Genomic DNA, 20,651 nt, shown 5'->3' with positions numbered 1-20,651 from the left:
GGCCTAAAGTTTTCACTCCCTTCGAGTGGAAAGAAAAATGTGGTCTGACAGAGAGCGAGAGCAGGAGGGAGGGATGGAAGGAAAAGTCAGCAAATGATGGTACCAGGCGAGAGATTTTCCTCCCTCGGGAGGGAATTCCTCTGACCTGAACGCGACCCCTCGTCCCTCCATCATGATCACAGGTTACGCTACCATCCAGCTATGAGCAGGCTGCTCTTTTTTTTTTTTTTTTTTTTTTTTTTTTTGAAATGTTCCAGGAATGATTTTGGTGTCAGAACGATTTCCAAACAAGCTGAAACAACATGTGAGTGCTGATAGCGGCACAAGCCTGATGGATCGGACTGTAACTGAAACAAGCTGTTCAGTTTGTCTTTCCATAGCCCCCCCCCAGACACATACACACACGCACGCACGCACACGCGCACACACACACACACACACACACACACACACACTACATCCAGATCACCACATATCAAGATTATTTTATGTGATGAAAATGGATGAAAGAAACGGACACAACTGATGAAACAAAAACAAAACAAAACTGAAAAGTGTCTGAAAACACTTCAGATATTTACAGCAGCTTCAACTGTAAGTACTTATTACACATGTATGCCTTCAACTTGTTAGAAAAATGAAAAATCATACGTCTATAGTGTCATTCACTCCCTGTTTACTGCTTTACATTTTATTTTCTTCTTCAACTAGTTTGGGTTTTACTGGGATTCTTAAAAATCTTTACAGTCCAGACAGTTTTAGTAGCCAAACCGTTAGAAGGTTTTAATGTCTAATAATAAAATTCCTGCTGATGTAAACACAACGGGACATGGAGATGCTTCCTCCCTGCTTCTTGAAGTTATAGCTGCCGGAGTCTTCTTATAGCCAGGAAGAGCATTTCTGGAGGAGCAGGACATCTGGAGTGGTGCTGCTGAACGGCTTCACACAGTTTCCACAGTCTGAGCATGAGAACCGTGGAACAGAGTCCGTGTTTTACTAGATGTGTTGCATAAACTGACTGGTTCTCATTAAAAGGGGTCAGTCTTGTTGGAATGATGGGATGATCTTCTCCTCTTCTGCCCCCCCTGCAGCTACGCTGTGGCCGATAACGCGTACCGCTCCATGAGGACGGAGAGGAAGGACCAGTGCATCCTGATCTCGGGGGAGAGCGGCGCCGGGAAGACGGAGGCGTCCAAGAAGATCCTGCAGTACTACGCCGTCACCTGTCCGGCCAGCGATCAGGTGCAGACAGTCAAAGACCGCCTGCTGCAGTCCAACCCCGTGCTGGAGGTGAGACCCGCTATAACTCTTCGATGCAAATCAACATTCTAATGAGATTAATTCATTTAATTATTTCATTTAGTGTGACGTGATTGTATTGTTTCTGTTTGGAAGGAGATTACAAGATGTTCATGTAGTAATCTCAGTCAGGTGTGTGTGAGTGTGTGTGTGTAGATTATTATAGAAGGTATTGTGTGTTTCCTCCTACTCAAACCTCTCCTCTCTTCTCTTTTTCTTTCTCCCACTCTCTCTCCTCTCCTCTCATCTCCTTCTCCCTTCAGGCCTTCGGTAATGCCAAGACGTTGCGTAACGACAACTCGAGCCGTTTTGGAAAGTACATGGACATTCAGTTCGACTTCAAGGTGAGCCCGGCAGATCCTTCACGTAACACCTTTCAATAACACGCCTTCACATTTCAGTCCAGCGACTCGCCGCTGATGAGATGCAGTAATGTTCACAAAACTAAAGGTTCTGTTAGCTGGTTGCTATGACGATGGCTTTAATCTGTCTGATCGATGTACAGTGAGAAGGTAAGAGCAACGAGGATTTAAAAATTTCAATAAAGTAACTTGATGAGTTTGTCTCCCCACCGTTCAAAACTCTGCATGGCGCCCGCATGCTTGGTGACCCCTCAGTACCCCCGCCTCACCCTGTCCTCCTCCTCCTCCTCCTCCTGCCCCCCTCCTCCCCGACCCCCCCGCCTGCAGGGCGCCCCGGTGGGAGGACACATCATCAACTACCTCCTGGAGAAGTCCCGCGTGGTCCACCAGAACCACGGCGAGAGGAACTTCCACATCTTCTACCAGCTGATCGAGGGCGGCGAGGAGGACCTGCTGAGGCGCCTGGGCCTGGAGAGGAACCCGCAGCAGTACCAGTACCTGGTCAAGGTGAGGCCGCTGTGATTCGTTCGCTGATCGAGAGACGACGACGGACGAATCGGCGACTAGTGGCTGAAGGTGAAACAGCCACTGGAGCTCATGGAGATGGAGGCAGCTTAAAAAGTGCGAGAACAACATGGGTGAAAGCATGAAAAAAGAAAAACTGCTGAAAAGGCCCAAAAGAAAAAGGCAAAATGGCTAAAAAAAAATCATGTGAAACTGGCTAATATGCAACAAAAGATACAACAGCTGAAACAGCAAGCCGTGACTAAAGAAAGTTGAGTTAGGATGGCTGGAAGAAGAAGAAATATCTGGAATTAGTGCAATTTTCAGTTAAAACTGCTAAAATCATTAAATGGCTTAACCTTGATAATTGATTGAAAAAAAAACACTTAAAATCACCAATATTGACTACAAAATCTAAAATGACAATAAACATAATGAAATATCTCCAATTCTTCATTGAAGTTCTGAAAGCTCTCAGGCATTTCGGTGAATATTTCCAAACTGTCTTCTGATCTTGACCTTTAGGAACTGTGCTGTCATTGTTTGAAAGTCAAAACTTTATTTTGATTTAGTGGAAATTTCCAAGAAAGTCTGGTTTCAGACTCCTGGATCACGCCATCGTGAAGATACACACCCATGTGTGCGTGCGTGTGAGTGCATGTATGCGTACGTGCGTGCGTACGTGCACGTCCCAATGGGACCTTTGGTTAATATGCTCTCAGTGAAAGACTGTTAGTTCTCAGTTCCTCAGGGAAAACTCAGCTCTAGGAGGCTGTAACACACACACACACACACACACACACACACACACACACACACACACACACACACACACACACACACACACACACACCTCTAAAGAGGTGTTTACACCACATGTAAGTAGGTGTGTGAATCACCTGTAAACAGCACTTTGTGCGCAGGACTTTGATGAATGAGCCCTTTGTTTGTGTGTGTGTGTGTGCGTGTGTGTGTTTTCTCTGCCGTTCTTCAGGGAAACTGCCCCAAAGTGAGCTCCATCAACGACCGCAGCGACTGGAAGGTGGTGAGGAAGGCCCTGTCTGTCATCGGCTTCAACGAGGACGACGTGGAGGTGAGCGCAGCAGCGTGGGCGGGGCGCTCCCCTCAGCTCTGACTGCTGTGATTCTCCAGAACCGGGCATGAAATCTTCACCCACTTTTTAATCCACCTTTTTTACGGTCCCATAAAGATAACATCGCTGCTATCTTATCGAGTCGGAGCTTCTCATCTTTTCACCTTTGTTCTCCTCCTGCCTTTTATCGTTTCCCCATCATAACCTTCCGGCTGGTTTCCTCCCTCCATGTTAGGAGCTGCTGAACATAATTGCCAGCGTGCTCCACCTGGGCAACGTGCAGTACGGCGGCGAGGATGGCACGGCCTGCATCACCTCCGACACGCAGATAAAGTACCTGGCCAGGGTAAGAGGAGCAGAAACACACAGCTCAGCTCAAAGTTGGCTGTTGATGTAATAAAACTACCTGCACAGAGAACAATACACTATAAACATTAACAACGGGAGAACACAGACATTAGTGTGGACAGATGACGAAGTTGGATTGTTATTACAGTGTAATAACACGTGTTTTTTGCCGTAGCGTTTTAGAAAAGTTTAGTTTTTTTGTGTTCACATGAAAACAGAGTGGAAATGTTTCCAAAAAGTTGCATTTTCCATGACTGTCAGTACTGCTGTCATGTAAACGAACCCCCAAAAGAAGTCTTCCTTTTTCACTTGAAGATGTCGTTAAACACAGTCCTTAAAAGGACAAATGGTAACAAAACAAAATAATGCCAACAAACTAAAAACAGCCAAAATATCAGTCTTTGTTCTTCAAGTGTCACATTTTATTGACTGTTTGTTCCATTTTTTAATCCATTGCTTTTGTTTAAATGGAACATTTGGGATTTATCCACTAATTTTATCAAACTTTCAGTCACTTTTCTGCTAATTTTAGCTAAATTAGCTATAAGTCAGTAGCAATTGTCAGTAATTATAGCATTACTCGGGTATTTCTGTCCATTTGATCCTTCAGATTTAGCTTTAGTTCTAATCATTTATTTCCCGATTTTAGGAGTTTTAAAAGTTTATGTGAAACTTTTGTCTAAATTTCAGCTCCGTACAATTAAATCACAAACTATAGATTCATTTAGGTAAATTTTTAAACTACATAATCCTACTGATTGTAGCTTTTGTTTTCAGTATGTAACTGTATCTTCTCATATTTCCTCAGCTACATATGTAGGATTTCATAGGGAGTCACTGTCTTCTGAGTTTAATTCAGTCACTTTATATGTCCCATTGAAAAGTCTGCACTGCAGTGAGAAGGCCTCCGTTATTTCCCCGTCCGTCGGTCTTGTAGTTGTGTTTCAGTCAGGTCCGATCCAGACGGCGGGGTGACGTCTCTGCGGGCCGAGTGTTTATTTGTGGCCGCGAGCTAATGATGTTGTGCTCTCCCAGTTGTTAGGAGTGAATGGGAGCGTGCTGACGGAGGCACTCACACACAAGAAGATTATCGCCAAGGGAGAGGAGGTGAGTTTGGACACACACACTCCGATTGTGCGATAAGCTGCCGTATACAAAGTTTTCCTGTCTGCGTCATGTCTGCTGTGGCCCCTCGACTAACGCTGTCCTCCCCTCACCTTCCTGTGTGTGTGTGTGTGTGTGTGTGTGTTAGCTAATGAGCCCGTTGAACCTCGAGCAGGCGTCATCGGCTCGGGATGCTCTGTCCAAGGCGGTGTACGGACGCACCTTCACCTGGCTGGTGAACAAGATCAACACTTCGTTGGCGTATAAGGTACACACACACACACACACACACACGCTGCACACAGTCATATTGAAAGCTACCGAAGTTAAGCGATCTACCTCCAAATTCTTCTGGCAATACCACTCTGTCCCACAAGGTGGTGCAGTGAGTTGCTTTTTTTTTTTTTTTTTTTTTGGTGTTTCTATATGAAGAGCAGCCGTTTCCGAGGACATTCTGACAGTAACGCCATTCAGTTCAGGAACATGATATAAATGCTCATTTCTGATCTGCCTGCATAAAAAGACAGACTGAGTTTTGAAACATCTCTAAATTTCAGAAAGCTTAGAATTGTTTTGTTTTTTTTGGTTTTCTCCAGAAGAAGAATATTTACCGTATTCATGATGACAATTTCAGGAGCTAGTGTTGTTGATGAAAAGACAAAACTATCAATAGTGTAACAGGTGGATTAGGATAACAACATCTTGAAGCGTTTTTGCACATTTCCACCATTTAGTTCTAATCTCACCGCTAACTGGAATTGACAGGCAATGCGTTGACAATAAGCTTTATTCAGATTTGTTGCATCATGTGGGAACAGACTAATGTTCACCTCAAGGAGACAAAAACATTCAGAAAAGTCATCTTTTTGTTTCTGTTTTTGATCGTTTTGGACATTAACGCACATAAAAAATGGGAAAGATTGCTTAATTCAACCGATGAAACAGAACTGAATTGTTAATACAAAAAAAAAAAAAAGAAGAAGAAAAAAAAGCTCCTGTTGTGGCTAAAAGTGAAGCACCAGTCTTGTTTTTGAATTTTTCATAGGTTTACCACTAATCCTAATCCAGGATATAAATATGTGACTATAGATCAAAAGCACCAATTAAACCATAAAAGAGGAATAAATATGAATGTATTGATAATCTATCAAATAAGCATAAACGAAACATAAACAATAATAAACATATGTATGTAGTACAATTATGTAGGCTATATGTCATTATCATAATATTAGTAAATAAAAAATAATGATATGATTGGAAAGGAGGAGAAATAAAACTTAATACTTAATGAAGACTTCTTTTTTTTCTCCCTATTTTGGTAGTGTACTGAAGTATTCATGTCACCTCACAGAGTGTGTCCTCTGTGTGTGAGAGCACAGCTCCACCTTGTGGCCACAGCTCAGTAACGTCTAAAACATTGTAATCTGTGCTCGTCTTGAACTTCATACAAGTACTTTTTGTAACTCTATTCTACCTGGACATTTGTGTCTGTGCTTCATTAAAGGATGACTCCCAGAAGAGTTACTCGGTCATCGGCCTGCTGGACATCTACGGCTTTGAGGTCTTCCAGAACAACAGGTGAACATGGAACAGGTTTAAGAAATGTATAGAGAAGACTTTTGGAAAAGCAAAATCTAATTGTTTGTGTTGCTGTTGTTGTTGTTTTTCAGCTTTGAGCAGTTCTGCATCAACTACTGTAACGAGAAGCTGCAGCAGCTCTTCATCGAGCTCACGCTCAAATCTGAGCAGGACGAGTACGAAGCCGAGGGCATCACGGTCAGAAACTAACAGCTCCACCTTCTTATCTCTATGGATGCTTTTCATGTGTTAACCTCGTCCTGGTCTGTGATCTGGTCATTTTATTGGAGTTCATGGGTGAAGAGTGAGAATTCTCCTCTTTTGTTGTGATTCAGGATTATTTTTCTTTTTTTAAAAAAACCCGGCCTATCTTGTTGTTTATTTGTGTTTCTCTGGAACAAGACTCCTGTTGTGTTTGGGTCCGATCTGAGTCCGTTCGGAGCGATCAGGTCGTGGGAGACACTCGCTCTCACCTCTCAAAGGGCCCTTTATGCGGGGACTCTGGGGGCCAGAACTTCTGGGACATTCTGAGGCGGTTGAAGCTGACTAAACCCCGCATGGTGCAGATCTGTGTTCACGGTGTGCGTCCACATGCGAGTGGGCGAGTGGCGTGTCTGCCGGCGGGGATTCCTGTAATTCTGCTCATGATTGATGCTCCGGTGGAGCGGCGGTGGCGGACTGCAGCTGCTTCCACATGCAGGGAAATGTTGTTGTTTTGTTTGCTGTCAGATTGGAGCAGCTACACTAGGAGTCTAACATTATTATATGTTCTGGACTATTGTTTTTTAGTTGTTTGGCTCGTGTTGTGACCTAAATTAACACAGACTCAACAGAGTTTTTCCCTCATTGGTCTTATTCACAATGTTGCACCACCTCAGATGAACGTGGAAAAACATGGAAGCTGTGCTTTTAGAGAAAGTTTTTTTTTTGTCTGATTTGCACCAGATGTGATGGAGCTCTGGTACTTCAGATCTTTACATCTACCTCCATCTGATTAGCTCATTATGTTGACACGCATGAATGCACACTGCATGGAAATATCACTTCTCTTCTATGGCATGTATATTAAGCACATGGGTGTTGCCATGACAACACATTTGTGATGTTTAGCAGCTCTGGTGCCAATAGAATATTCTCAGTTTACAGTTTGAAGTTTTTGATTGTGTGTTGTTGTAATTTAAACTCTGAACCCTGCATTCACTTTTTGAGTTTTTTATTTTTATTAAAAAAATATTAATACTGTTAGTACATTTTTGAATTGTACATTCAAGACAAAAAAATTCCATGTAGGCTTTTTTTTTTTTAAATAAAATTTGCAAAATATATCACAAACTTATCATCAACAAGCACGATATAAATGTGACCAAAGACTGAACTGTGATCAATGATGTTTCCACACATGATGCATTCAGGCTCTCAAACTCAAAACAGAAAAGCGACTTATATACAGTTACAGCTGATTAAAAATTTATTGAAGCAAATCTCAAAACATTAATTTCTATAAGTGTTTCTACTTTGATCAAATGGTTATTTCATGTTTATTGTTTGTCGTGCAGCCTTAATCTGTACATGTTAAGGTTTTCCGTAGTTAAACTGAAATCCCTCCTTTTGTGTGTTCAATGAAGACTGCAGATTGTTGAATGTGTGTTAAAGTGAGAGTGGATGGATCTGATCTGACCTGATCTGATCTGATCTGATCTGAGTGTCGTCTGTGTGTCCACAGTGGGAACCGGTTCAATACTTCAACAACAAGATCATCTGCGACCTGGTGGAGGAGAAGTTCAAAGGCATCATCTCCATCCTGGTGAGAGACACGCACACTCTGTTCACTCGCAGCAAATAAAGCAGAAATCAGCTGGAACAGCATTTACTGAGGATTTGAAGGACTTGTAGCCACATCAGAAGCAAGCAAAGCAAAATTAATGTCTCCCCCGCAAAAAAAAAAAAAAAAAAAAAAAAGATAAAATGTGCTTCAGAATATCAGATTCTTAGTGGTGATTTGATCTGTCCTCTGACAGGATGAGGAGTGTCTTCGACCCGGGGACGCCAGCGATTTCACCTTCCTGGAGAAGCTGGAGAGCACCGTGGGAGGACACCCGCACTTTGTCACGTCAGTTTCACTGTTTCCTCCTCAGTCTGCACCTCAGACTGTCTGTGGTGCCAGATCATCACCTCCTGTGTGTGTGTGTGTGTGTGTGTGTGTGTGTGTGTGTGTGTGTGTGTGTGTGTGTGTGTGTGTGTGTGTGTGTGTGTGTGTGTGTGTGTGTGTGTGTGTGTGTGTTCTCGTATTTCTATCCTTGTCGGGGCCAAATGTCCCCACAAGGATAGCAAAACGTGGAACGACGTGCCTTGTGGGGACCTTTTTCCGGTCCTAAGTAGGAGAAACAGTGTTTTCTTGACCATGTTGTTGTTACTGAAAAAAGTAAAAGTGCAAAAACATTTCTTTAGGGTTAGGCTTTGTTGTGGTGTGGGTTAGGGTTAGGGTAAGGGTCAGGGTTAGGGGCTAGACATGAATGGGAGTCAATGGAAGGTCCCCACAAGGATAGAAATACAAGACTGTGTGTGTGTGTGTGTGTGTGTGTGTGTGTGTGTGTGTCCAGTCTTTCCACTAATAGTGTGTGTTTCTTACAGTCACAAGCTGGCAGATCCAAAGACCCGGAAGGTGATGGGCCGAGAGGAGTTCAGGCTGCTGCACTACGCTGGAGAGGTCAACTACAACGTCAACGGTGTGTGTTGATAAAGTAGCAAGACTTTAATTTATAATATGTTATAATAGGTTATAATATGGATTTATTGAGGATCCAAACTGAGCAGAACTCTGACAGTTTACGATTTTAACACATTGTTGGCAGGTTTTGCCTAAATCACTATGTTACTGGCAGTTATTCCTTTATTGAAAGCCGTCGAGGTGTTAAAGTGTGATGTTTCTGGTGACGTTAAGCAGCGGCATCGACCACGCACACACACACACACACACGAGACGTTAACGTCTTGGTTCTGTCACGCAGGTTTTCTGGACAAGAACAACGACTTGCTCTTCAGAAACCTGAAAGAGGTGAGAGACATTGATCTGAGGCGGGGCTGGAGATCTCTGCAGTGTGTTAAACATGTCCTGTCCGTGTGTTTGTGTGTGTGTGTGTGTAGGTGATGTGCATGTCTGAGAACAAGATCCTGACGCAGTGCTTCGACCGAGAGGAGCTGAGTGACAAGAAGCGGCCGGACACGGTGAGTGCGCCCCTCGCCGCCGTGCGGAGCATTCTTTCCCACAGCCAGACAAACAGCGGTGTGTTTCTGGAGTTGGCGGGTCCGATCGGAGGGGGATTCTCTGCCGCCGCCCACCCTGCGAGGAATGCCCCGTGACGGGCCGGGTCCTCCACACTGCCCGCTCTGTTCTGGACCCACGTAGCCCCGCCCACCCTCAGCTCATCATCATCATCATCAGTCGCTCCGCTCTCTCGCTCTTCGGTTTCTTCACTGCTCCGCTTCACTGACCGGCTTCGTCCCCGCTTCCATCCCTAACTCCTGTTTTAACCCACTTCCTGTGTGTGTGTGTCGGTGTCTGCCGCCTCCAGGCAGCCACGCAGTTCAAGTCCAGTCTGGCGAAGCTCATGGAGATCCTCATGTCCAAGGAGCCGTCCTACGTGCGATGCATCAAGCCCAACGACTCCAAGCAGTCAGGTAGAGAGCCTCTCTGTTCACCTCATGACTCACACACAAACTCCAGAGGAAGCGTCCCACAGATCAGGCTGATCAGTGAAGGATGATCCGCTAAAGGTTTTGGGACTGACAGGTTTGGCGGATCGTCCACGAGCAGTATCGGAACAAACTCTGATCGTCCAGATCTCATGAACTCACATCAGATTTCTGACTCTGATCAGGTCATCAGACTTCCTCATTTAGTTTTTCTAATTGCATGTAAACATTTGCTAATCATTTATGAATTTTGCAGTCGTCTGAGCGCTGTTGGGTTAAATGCATTGTTTGTCTGACATGTGACTGCTGCACACACTCCGTCTTCACTGAGGACAATGAACAGAAGACTCTGACTCCCGTTACAACCTTGAGTTTAGATGAGTCCTGAACCCACATAAGAAAACACTTACTGGTGTCATCGATTGGATCAGATACACAACACCTCATTTTAAGCAGCCAAACACACTCACTATGCTCAGATATTGTTTGTGTGAACACAGTGGCAATATTTTTAAAGTTTTACTATTCCTTCCAATTTATGTGCTGTAGACGTTTAAAGTGAGTAAAACTGATTTTTGAGGTGTTTAACGAATAACAACAGTTTTAAAGTGTAATAATAATGACCAAAATCTTGCTTTTTTATGATTTATGGTTATAAAATAAAGCATCATGTTGATTGAATCACAAGAACATTTTTATGATCACTCTGCAAGCTCACTGATTAATCATTACTGCAATATACTTGTTGCAAAACACTGACTGTACTGTGAAAAATTATGTTACACATGTAATTATATTCTCTGTAAATTCAAAACTGTAGAATTGTAAGCATGAATGAAAACTCAATTAATTCACACACATTGTCCGGTCACAAAGTCCGAAATGTAATAAGACAACGAAAAAGCACATGTTCACTTAATATTCATTTTAAAACATGAGACTCAACATTAAAATCGAATGTTTTGCTAATATAGGGCAGCTTTACTGTAATTTAATTTGAATTATTTTAATGTGCTGTGTCACTTTTCTGTAACGCTGCTCCTTCGCACTACATCTGTTCTAAATACTCCTGGAGGTAATATGCTTGTGCAGTAGCAGCCAGTGAGACTTCTGTCTAAATGACAAATCTGTGTATCTGTAAGTATTAAAAATAAGTATTTTTTTATGACACTTTTATGTTTCAGTCACATCTAGGATATAAATACTCAAGATTTAATATTTTGAGCTTTTCACGATTAACATTTACTTCCTTTACTGAGCAGTTTGAGGTTGCTGTTAGTTGTCAGCTCCTTTAATAACATCAGAATTATATAAATCTGATTATTTTTTATAATTCCTCCATAAACCATGAGTGTGTGTGTGTGTGTCTTTGTCTCTGTGTCACACTCGGCCCTCTGTGTGAGTCACACTGAGTCTCTGTCCTCGGTCACTCCCACTGCCGCTGCTTAGCATTAACTGGTTTGTTCTGGCTCATTCTGCCCCCCCTCCCCCCTCCCCCCAGGGCGGTTCGACGACGTTCTGATCCGCCACCAGGTGAAGTACCTGGGCCTGATGGAGAACCTGCGGGTGAGGAGAGCCGGCTTCGCCTACAGGCGGCGCTACGAGGTCTTCCTCCAGAGGTGATCGCACTCACAGTCCAGCATGTTGGGATGATTTCATCCTCAGGATGTTTTTTTATTTTCTTTCCTGTACTTGAGCTTTTTTTTTTCCCCCCTTGGTGTTTTCCTGCAGGTATAAGTCCCTGTGTCCGGAGACGTGGCCTAACTGGCAGGGGAGGCTGGCGGAGGGAGTGTCCACTCTGGTGAAACACATGGGATACAAACCTGAGGAGTATAAAATGGGCAGGTGAGCAGCAGCGCTGGACAAACCAGCTCACCGATCTGACGGATCGCAGCCTCACTGGGACTCTCCTCTCCGTTGTACAGATCCAAAATCTTCATCCGCTTCCCAAAGACTCTGTTTGCCACCGAGGACGCTCTGGAGACCAGGAAACACAGTCTGGGTGAGACAAGTTCTTTCCGTCTTATATATTTAATAAAGCAGCAGGTTTTAAGAGTTTCTCCTGTGCAGCCACCAAGCTGCAGGCGGGATGGAAAGGATACATCCAGAGGACCAAATACAAAAAGCTCCGGTCAGCAGGTGAGACTGTTCGTTCAGAAAACTCAATTAGATTAAACTGAAGCACTTTGAATCTAATGAAGTGATGATTCTCTCCGCTGGGCAGTAATCACCATCCAGGCCTGGTGGAGAGGCATCCTCGCCCGGAGGAGAGCCCAGCGCAGACGGCAGGCGGCTAACACCATCCGCAGGTACCAGCCAGCAGAGGGCTCAACACACCAAGAGAACGCATACTGTATTTTTATTGTTGGAACAGTATTTCCTGGACTGTAAGTTTTTCCAAAAAGTGGGTCCTGAGGAGGAAAATGAATATATTTCAGCTATACGTATATGTATAATATACCTTCATTGAATATAACCAAGAGGCATTTATTATTCCATGTCCATCTCAACATATTCAGCATATAGAGTATAGAAGACTGAATACACTGCAATGATTAACATTCACTGTACCTCAATCAAAATTACAGAATTATAAATAGGAAAAAAAACACAGCGAAAAAAGTGGCTAATTGAAATGTTTTCTGGTGTGTCACTGTTTTAAAGCTAAAAGTATAAAATGCAAGCAAAAATGGCCAAGAACAATGAAATGCTTCCCTTCTGAGGAACTCCTCATCACTGTAACACCGCACAAAAGCCTGACATGATTATCTGATATCATGCAGCCTTCAGTGGGATAAAGGATCCAGTTTTTATCTTCATCCAGCAGATCCTTTCAGCTCTTCCGGCACACACACACACGCTGAGATGTGTGAAGAGGCCCGGAGAGTCTGAGCTGCTCACTCTGCAACTTTGCCCGAGATGACGCCGCTATGCAACCTTCCAAATGTCCACAGAACACCTACACTCAATGTAAAGATTATCTGACTGTGCTCTCCATTCCTCTTTCCCCCCCTCAGGTTTATCAAAGGCTTCATCTATCGCCATAAGGAGCGCTGCCCGGAGAACGAGTACTTCCTGGATTACGTGCGATACTCTTTCCTCATGAACCTGCACAGGAATCTGCCGAAGAACGTCCTGGATAAGAGCTGGCCCACGCCCCCGGCCGCGCTCACCGAGGTGGGGGACGGACTATTTTCTATCCTTCACAGAATCCTGCATAGATTATTCTGTGAAGAATTCTGTGAATTCAGCATAGAGTGACGTGAGCGTCTCGCCTCCTCAGGCGTCCGAGCATCTCCGCAAGCTGTGCATGCAGAACATGGTGTGGAAGTACTGTAAGAAGATCAGCCCGGAGTGGAAGCACCAGGTAAAGGCCGCCTCGCTGTCTCCGCCCCCTCACCGCCGGCCTCCGTCGCTTTGTCTCACTGTGCTCCAAACCTGTGGGAACAGATGGAGCAGAAGGTGGTCGCCAGCGAGATCTTCAAGGACAAGAAGGACAACTACCCGCAGAGCGTGCCCAAACTCTTCGTCAGCACCAGGCTCAGTGAGATTGACGCTTCATTACGCTCATTGTGGTACATTTCAGGAGAATTAACGCTGTTACTCTGTCCTCAGACGGCGAGGACATCAACCCCAAGGTGGCTCAAGCTCTGGGCAGCGAGAAGATGAAGGTAAGTGCAGAAACGTCGATGAGAGGACCGGTGTTGTTGGTCGGGCGTCGTCAGCATGTCGGTTTTCGCCGTCTCCCCGCAGTACGCCGTTCCCGTCACCAAATACGACAGGAAGGGCTACAAAGCCCGACCGCGACAGCTGCTGCTCACCGGGAACGCCGTGGTCATCGCAGAGGAGGGAAAACTCAAGCAGCGCATCGACTACTCCGCGCTCAAAGGTCCGGACTGGCTTTATTTTCCTGATTTAACTCGATAAAAACTCGAAAAAAAACTCGAAAAAAACTTAAATGTTTGTGTGAGGACAGAAGTAACAGGAAGCTCATGGCAACAACAATAAACAAAAGCAATAAACATTCTTACAGTTTAAACATTAAGAAAATGTATGCAACTGAAAGGGTTTGATTTAACAAAAATGTTAATTTACTTTCACTTTTTTGATTACCTGAATTCATGAATGCATTTTTTCCATTTTGTTCATAAAACTTTGGCATTGAAGTCAAAATAAAACAAAAAGAACAGGATCCTATAATATTCAAATGTTTCAGATCTACAAGACAAAGTTGTCACAATTGCAAATTTAAAAATATGCCTGAAACCTTTGGTTCACATGTGAAAAATCTGTCCAAAGTTTTAAAGATGCAGCTGATAGATTGCAAAAAGACCCAAATAAAGCAACTCTTGTAAACCTTTAAAGACGTTTTTTTTTTGTAAAAACAGGCATCGTTTATTCTAAAACATAAATATTTGAGAGCTTTGAAAGCAACAAAATGAATATACTTTAATGATATTTATACATTTCCATACGTATAAAGCAGCACAAACATTTAAAAAGAAATTTTATGAAAACATTGAAGTTTAATATCAGTACAATATTAAGAGAGGAGGAAACTTGAAAAAGAAGCTAAAACAAAACAAATTATGAAAAAATCTGAATAGTATTCAGAAAAAAAATCACTCTAAAAACAACAAAATGAAGTGTAACAAACACTGAGTCAAGTTCCAACTTGTTTTGAATTTAGTTTGAGGGATTTGGATGTATTTTAAGATTGTTGTACAGACAGGCGACGTGTTCGATGTGGTTTTATTCACCTTTCAGATTTGTGAGTGAGATCAAGGATGTGGGCGTTCGACACTTTCTCCTCTTACTGTGAAGTTTTGCATTTTTTTTTTGTGAATGTGTCTCCTCTGCAGGCATCTCGGTGAGCTCCCTGAGCGATGGCGTATTCGTCCTGCACGTTCCCAGTGACGACAACAAGCAGAAGGTAAAGTCGTTATTTAAGGACTTTCTGTTTGTGTTGCTGGTGCAGAGCGACATGAGTGACCAGTTTGACCTGGTGTGTGTGTGTCTGTGTGTGTGTGTGTGTGTCCTCGCAGGGAGATGTGGTTCTGCAGAGCGACCACGTCATCGAGACTTTGACCAAAGTCGCCATCTGTGCTGACAAAGTCAACAGCATCAACATCAACCAGGGCAGGTGAGAAACCGGTTTGTTTCCTTTTTTTACAGCTAGTCATGTATGCTCTTACAGAACAGTTTAATTTAACAATCAAAGCTCCATTGAAGCGTCATTCTTAGTCGTACAGGTCCACTTCATATCTGTATATAAGAAATGAGTCTCACTGTATGCAGATGATGGTGTATTAATTGTTAGTCAGCAACACTTTTTGCAGGTATACTTCTGAATTGAAAATAGGAAACATCGGAAACCTTCTTGAATCCCTGTTAATCTACTCATGCATGTTCAGAACTGCCCTCCACTAACTGCCCCTCTCTTAACCCTGCAGTATAAAGTTTACAGCAGGGCACGGGAAGGAAGGGATCATCGACTTCACACCCGGATCAGAACTGCTGGTGGCCAAGGCCAAGAACGGACACTTGGCTGTGGTGAGTAGACAGAATCCGCCTCATTTCCTCCTTCAGCACAAAAGAAAACATTTGAAACAAAATGACACGATCCAGGCCAAAAATCTGGGGTTAAACTCTTCATCATCTTTTTTTTTTTTCTGTACTGAGAACATGGTGAACTTTAGAAAATACACACGAGCTAAAGTTTTACTAAACCACTTAAACACACATTCTGCAAGATTATGAGGTGAAATCAATTCACATTAATATCACCTTTGTGAATTCAATTCACATTCAGTTCTCATGTATAAACTAATTGAAATCACACAGATTTCAGTGTTTGGGTTTTTTTTTTTCTAATTTTGATGAATTTCTTTCATATTCAGTAAAAATAAAAAATCTACACATACATTTTTAACTGCTACTATAAATGTTTCAAAATGTCTTCCAATTTCTAAAACTTTTTTTTTTCTTGGTTGGCGTAACGTGTTTTTCCCTATATTGTTGTATGCTTTCTCATTTTGAAGGGAACTGCTCTACTTTTCTCCCGACCTGGCCACATGTCTAATAACGGTTGAAGTGAAGGTCACAGTACAGGATGTTGCTGCACTGCACTAAATGGCCAAAAAGTGGAAAGCAGCCTTCATTTAACATAGGATTTCAATAATTTGTCTGTTTTTGATAACAAAAAAACACTTTTCTTTGTTTTATTTCATCACAGACTGATTGTCAAACATCATTTAGTAATAAGTGATATAAAGTGTTGATTTGTGCCTTTTTTCACTGATGTTTACCTCTGTTGTTTCTCCTCTCTGTTATTTCTCCAGACGGCTCCCAGACTCAACTCCAGATGATGGCCACAATGACCCCCGACCCGCTCCGGACCCCCTCCGGACTCCCCTGACCACTCCCATCCTCCAATCACACGACCGCAGACCCGCTCTGCCTAAGCCAATCAGACGCCAGCTGTCACTACCTGTGTGACATGTGCTTCCAATTAAAAAAAAAAAAGAAAGAAAAGAAAAAACACACAAAAAAAAATACAAAGAAAAATCCAGCAAACTAATTGATATATTTATGTTTATATATAATATTTTGGGATTAATACTGTTGCTGTTTGAATATTCTGATTTTATATATGAGGCCAAGGAATAACAGATATTTTTGGTGCATTTGTTTTTTGTTTTATTTTTTGGGGCACTGCGTGTTTATTGTGCTTTACCTGGGAACATGACCAAGGAAATAATGGAGGAGAAGAAGAAGAAAGGTGGTATTTGTTGATTTGAGTCAGGGTTCGCTTTTTCTTTTGCCTCTGTATAATTTTTTTTATTTTTGCAATTCAAAATGACTCAGTGTGGAGGCGGGGCGAGTAAATCAACGGCGACTACTGAGTAAGTTTCCCCAGTCCTGTTTGTGAGGGGAGCTGTGGGCTGTGAAGAAAGGAACCAAGTACGTAGAATAGAAAAGAGTGAAGGCGGAGGACGTGACGCAGTTTGTGCCTTTCCCCTCCGAGAAACTGCGAACAGTCAGAGAGCTCTTTGAGCACCATGACGCTCCACAGCTGAGCCGAGTGACGCGCAGATCCGAAGCCGTCGTTCTTCCACCCAACAGCTTCTCGTTCCTACGTCCGTCTGCGTCTTCTGAAGTCTGTCCCATCGCTACGTCTGACCAAGAACGTGAGACTCGCTCACATCTTCTCAAGCTAACAAACCTTCTTATTTAATGTCTGACACCTTTACATCCCAAAACAAAAAGTTTCTGGGATTCAGCTTTAACGGTACCGTGCGCAGGATTTTGGACTGTTCAGTTATCGTGTCTATGTGTTCTTTGTCAGGTAGCTTTACTTAGATTAACAAGCTAACTGAGGAACCATGGCCTATCCTGTTCCTGTAATTCCATTTTGTACCACAAGGTGGTGCAGGGAGTCAAACCACCATAACTTATCAAAACAAGACGCCAGCAGTCTGTCATATTTTTACATCATAGTATGCTAATTATTCAGCATTAAATGTTAAAAAACAAAACTCACCAAACATATGAACTTAAGGTTGAATTCTTGCAGTGCTACTTTGCGCCACAAGGCGAAGTGAGTCCGCAAAAGAAAAGACAAAGCAGATGGATGTGACTCTGCTGTATTTAATCGTAAACTCAACAAGCTCTTTGCTGGCAACCGTTCTCCCCAGCCGTCCTGCTAACGGCAAAGAAATTAATATTATCTCTATTTTTAATTTCTTGCAATCGTTCTAAATGGTTAAAGACAATTACTTTGAGGCTAACATTGTTTTTCCTCTTCGACTTCATGAAGATTTTTTGACACTAATGAATTTGCAGTTAAAGCTACAGTAAAAGGTAATTATAATTCAACTTGTTCGATGTTTTAACTCCAATTACAAATGAGAGTGTTGTCTAAGTGTTTTTGAAACACAAATGCACATTTTTAATCACGCAATAATTCTGGAAAAACCTGACTCATTACTGCCAGCCAGTGCTCAAAAGTGGTATTACAGTCATCTGGGGCGTCACACTCTATTAAATCTGGGAGAGAAAAACGGATCAGTTTGATCTTTAGCAGGTCCAAACAGTAAATTGTGGTCTAAACATTTTTTTTTTCTTTTTTAAGGAAAACTCTAAGTATTTTCATTTGTTGTCATGCATAGAGGTAGGGCCTGCATGACAGAAAAGTTGGGATTTAATCTTTTAATGAATCTGGAATAAGTTGAGCTATTTCAAAAGAAAATAAGTGCAATTTTAGGTATTTTCACCATCATAGCGTGGCTTTGATGCTAAACTAGCTCTCTGAAATGTTGCATTAAGTTGTGAAAGTGATCAAATCAAAACAAAATTTAGTTGGAAAGAAAAGTCAGTGTTTTTGGAGTTTTTACACTTTGCAATGCTTTATGTTCTACCTTCAAGGCCTTTATCTGTGCGACCTCTGACCTCCAGCTCTCCTTCACGCCTGCGGATGAGACCAAAGTTTGTCAAGAGAAATGCCCCAAAAAACTTTTGAGAGGAGCTCCGAAATGTTTCCGAGTGCTTTTTTTCCTTTTTTTTCTTTTCGTGCCCTCTTGTGCTCACGCCAGCATCAGCCAAAGATCATTTGTTCTGGATTGATTGTGTTGAATGTTTCGTTTTCCGATGTACAGACTGAGTTATAAATGAAAGATGGAGGTGCGGTTTGATGGCGTGAGACGTTCACGGACACGCAGAGCTTTTAGCTTTCATGTGCCTTTTTGTTGGATAGCATTGGGAGAGCGACGCCTCCGTTCCATCACTTCTAACCTCTCTCTGTTGTTTAAGCTTTGTTCAAACCAAGTAACGCACTCCTCTGTCAGCCCTGACTTACTGTACGCACCAAACCAATGTATAATTATGCCAACACACTAAGTAAATAAGATACCTAAGATTTGAAAAAAAAAATTAATAAAAAGTAAAAAAATAACTTTCTTCAGAGCCTCTATTTATTTTGTTTTATATTCTTCACGTTCATCTTCATGTGGAATCATGACGTACCAGAGAGCACTTTGAAATTCATATGACAATGTTACAGATAATTTTATTTATTTTTTTTGCTGGAAAGAATCTAAACAAGTCCAAATAATTCTGGGAAATCTGCCAGATTTCAAATGGCAGACATGTTGAGTCAGCAAAATATTTGCCTGCAGTGGTGTTATTGGATTTGTTGCTGTTGTTTTACTTCACTGAAATGAGTCTTTTCCCCACACTGTTTGTAATGTAATCTTAAGAACAGAACATTTCCGATGGTAATAATGAGCGAGACACGCTCACACACTCCGTGTGTGTGTGTGTGTTTGCTGAGCAGGTACTTCTGTGGATTTATCTGAAGTGATTTTAGGAGTCTCCGAGAGGTGAAGCACTTTGAGCGAGGTCACTTTCGGACAACATTGTGTATTGATCCAGGTCTGCTTGTTCCTTGAACATTTCACACCAAGTGAGGCTTGTTGCAGCGGCGGCGGAGCTGCCACGGTGGCGGGGAATGCCCCCTCAACTCGTCATTACTTCTCTTGATTTGCAGTATTTCATGAAAAGGAAATAAATGTGCTAGTGGAGCTGCTCTTTGGGCGTGCCCATCCATCTTCCAGGGCACTTTATCTAATTCCTGGTCCTGATCTTGGCCAACAGTAAGTAAAGTCAGTCCAAACATCCTCATTCACACTTGCAGGCAGTTTAGAGTTGGTATATATTATTGGAGGAGGATGATCACAGAAACGGAGCAGTTTCACCACAACAGTAAATCTTCTGACGTCAAGAAAACAAGGGCCGTACTGTCATTGCTGTTCACCCTAAGGGGAGATTCCTTGAACGGAACTTATTTTGGAAGCTCATGCATTGGACACATAAGCCGTCATTGAATCCATAAAGTGTGTGATCAACAACACTGATCTGCAAGAGCAAAGAAGTGAGCCTCTCCATCTCCAGACGTGAGGACAGGCTCCTGAAGAGATCACTGCATCCTCTGCATAGTTCAGCAGGTCAACCCAAATGAAGAGAGGTCATACAGACACGTGCTATTCTGGGTCCTCCTGATAACACAGCTACATGTACAGAACATCTTGTGCAAAAATTGCACATCACAAAGAAACGGACTTTGATACAAAACATATGGCTCATGTCATTATTGGTTTAGTTCACGTTTGACTCCAATTGCTATTGTTGTATTAAATAATTTCTGACTACCATAAAAACTGTAGTTCCGCTCGTGTGGAGATAAACAGATTGAAGGCTCTCTCCTTTCTTGCTGTGCATGTCTCAGCCGCCAGGAGGCGCCCTGTGAGCGACCCATGCTGTGATTTATGAGTGTTTGAGATCTCAGCTGGCTTCCTGAGCCGCTGCCAGTCCCCCTCCTCTCAGGGATTTCTAGGAATTACAGGGTTTGGCATGAAGGTGAGTGTAAACAAAGTGCCCCATCATCACATGCTGCTGCATCCATGGAGAGGAGAAATTTCACGGAAATCTCACATTTGGTCGTTTTTATTTGCGCCGTTGCTTGAATTTGTCCTCTTATTAATTAAATAATCTGATCTTTAAAAGTGTTGTGAACTCTCTGTCACCTGCAGTCATCAATTGTTCCAAAAACAAATCTGAGAAAGTGTTTTTCTCCAGCTCCTCTCGGAGCTCTCTGATTGGTCCGCGGC

At 42.7% G+C, this 20,651-nt stretch overlaps 1 protein-coding gene across 4 annotated transcripts in view; it reads left to right on the top strand.

The window, feature by feature from the left end:
• Positions 1-16,565, top strand: part of LOC115401173 (unconventional myosin-Ic) — a 56,529-nt gene extending 39,964 nt beyond the window's left edge. For 2 of the 4 annotated variants that reach the window (XM_030109375.1, XM_030109378.1), the window contains exons 4-32: positions 1,092-1,290; positions 1,563-1,643; positions 1,989-2,168; positions 3,160-3,258; positions 3,494-3,604; positions 4,642-4,713; positions 4,859-4,978; positions 6,218-6,291; positions 6,384-6,489; positions 8,015-8,095; positions 8,310-8,401; positions 8,923-9,017; positions 9,300-9,346; positions 9,436-9,516; positions 9,864-9,969; positions 11,486-11,603; positions 11,716-11,829; positions 11,910-11,986; positions 12,055-12,123; positions 12,209-12,293; positions 13,002-13,161; positions 13,268-13,351; positions 13,435-13,528; positions 13,600-13,655; positions 13,738-13,873; positions 14,847-14,917; positions 15,030-15,127; positions 15,438-15,537; positions 16,326-16,565. In XM_030109375.1, coding sequence (XP_029965235.1) covers positions 1,092-1,290; positions 1,563-1,643; positions 1,989-2,168; positions 3,160-3,258; positions 3,494-3,604; positions 4,642-4,713; positions 4,859-4,978; positions 6,218-6,291; positions 6,384-6,489; positions 8,015-8,095; positions 8,310-8,401; positions 8,923-9,017; positions 9,300-9,346; positions 9,436-9,516; positions 9,864-9,969; positions 11,486-11,603; positions 11,716-11,829; positions 11,910-11,986; positions 12,055-12,123; positions 12,209-12,293; positions 13,002-13,161; positions 13,268-13,351; positions 13,435-13,528; positions 13,600-13,655; positions 13,738-13,873; positions 14,847-14,917; positions 15,030-15,127; positions 15,438-15,537; positions 16,326-16,352 — 2,833 coding nt within the window. In that variant the 3' untranslated portion in view covers positions 16,353-16,565. The remainder of the gene's footprint in view (positions 1-1,091; positions 1,291-1,562; positions 1,644-1,988; positions 2,169-3,159; positions 3,259-3,493; positions 3,605-4,641; positions 4,714-4,858; positions 4,979-6,217; positions 6,292-6,383; positions 6,490-8,014; positions 8,096-8,309; positions 8,402-8,922; positions 9,018-9,299; positions 9,347-9,435; positions 9,517-9,863; positions 9,970-11,485; positions 11,604-11,715; positions 11,830-11,909; positions 11,987-12,054; positions 12,124-12,208; positions 12,294-13,001; positions 13,162-13,267; positions 13,352-13,434; positions 13,529-13,599; positions 13,656-13,737; positions 13,874-14,846; positions 14,918-15,029; positions 15,128-15,437; positions 15,538-16,325) is intronic. The other 2 variants (XM_030109377.1, XM_030109376.1) reach the window with 1 other exon arrangement.
• Positions 16,566-20,651: the final 4,086 nt, after the last annotated feature.

The sequence above is a fragment of the Salarias fasciatus genome, chromosome 14 (assembly GCF_902148845.1).
Source record: "Salarias fasciatus chromosome 14, fSalaFa1.1, whole genome shotgun sequence".
NCBI classification, from domain to species: domain Eukaryota; kingdom Metazoa; phylum Chordata; class Actinopteri; order Blenniiformes; family Blenniidae; genus Salarias; species Salarias fasciatus.
Note: the sequence above shows the minus strand (reverse complement) of the source record. Positions and strands in the feature narration are given on the sequence as shown.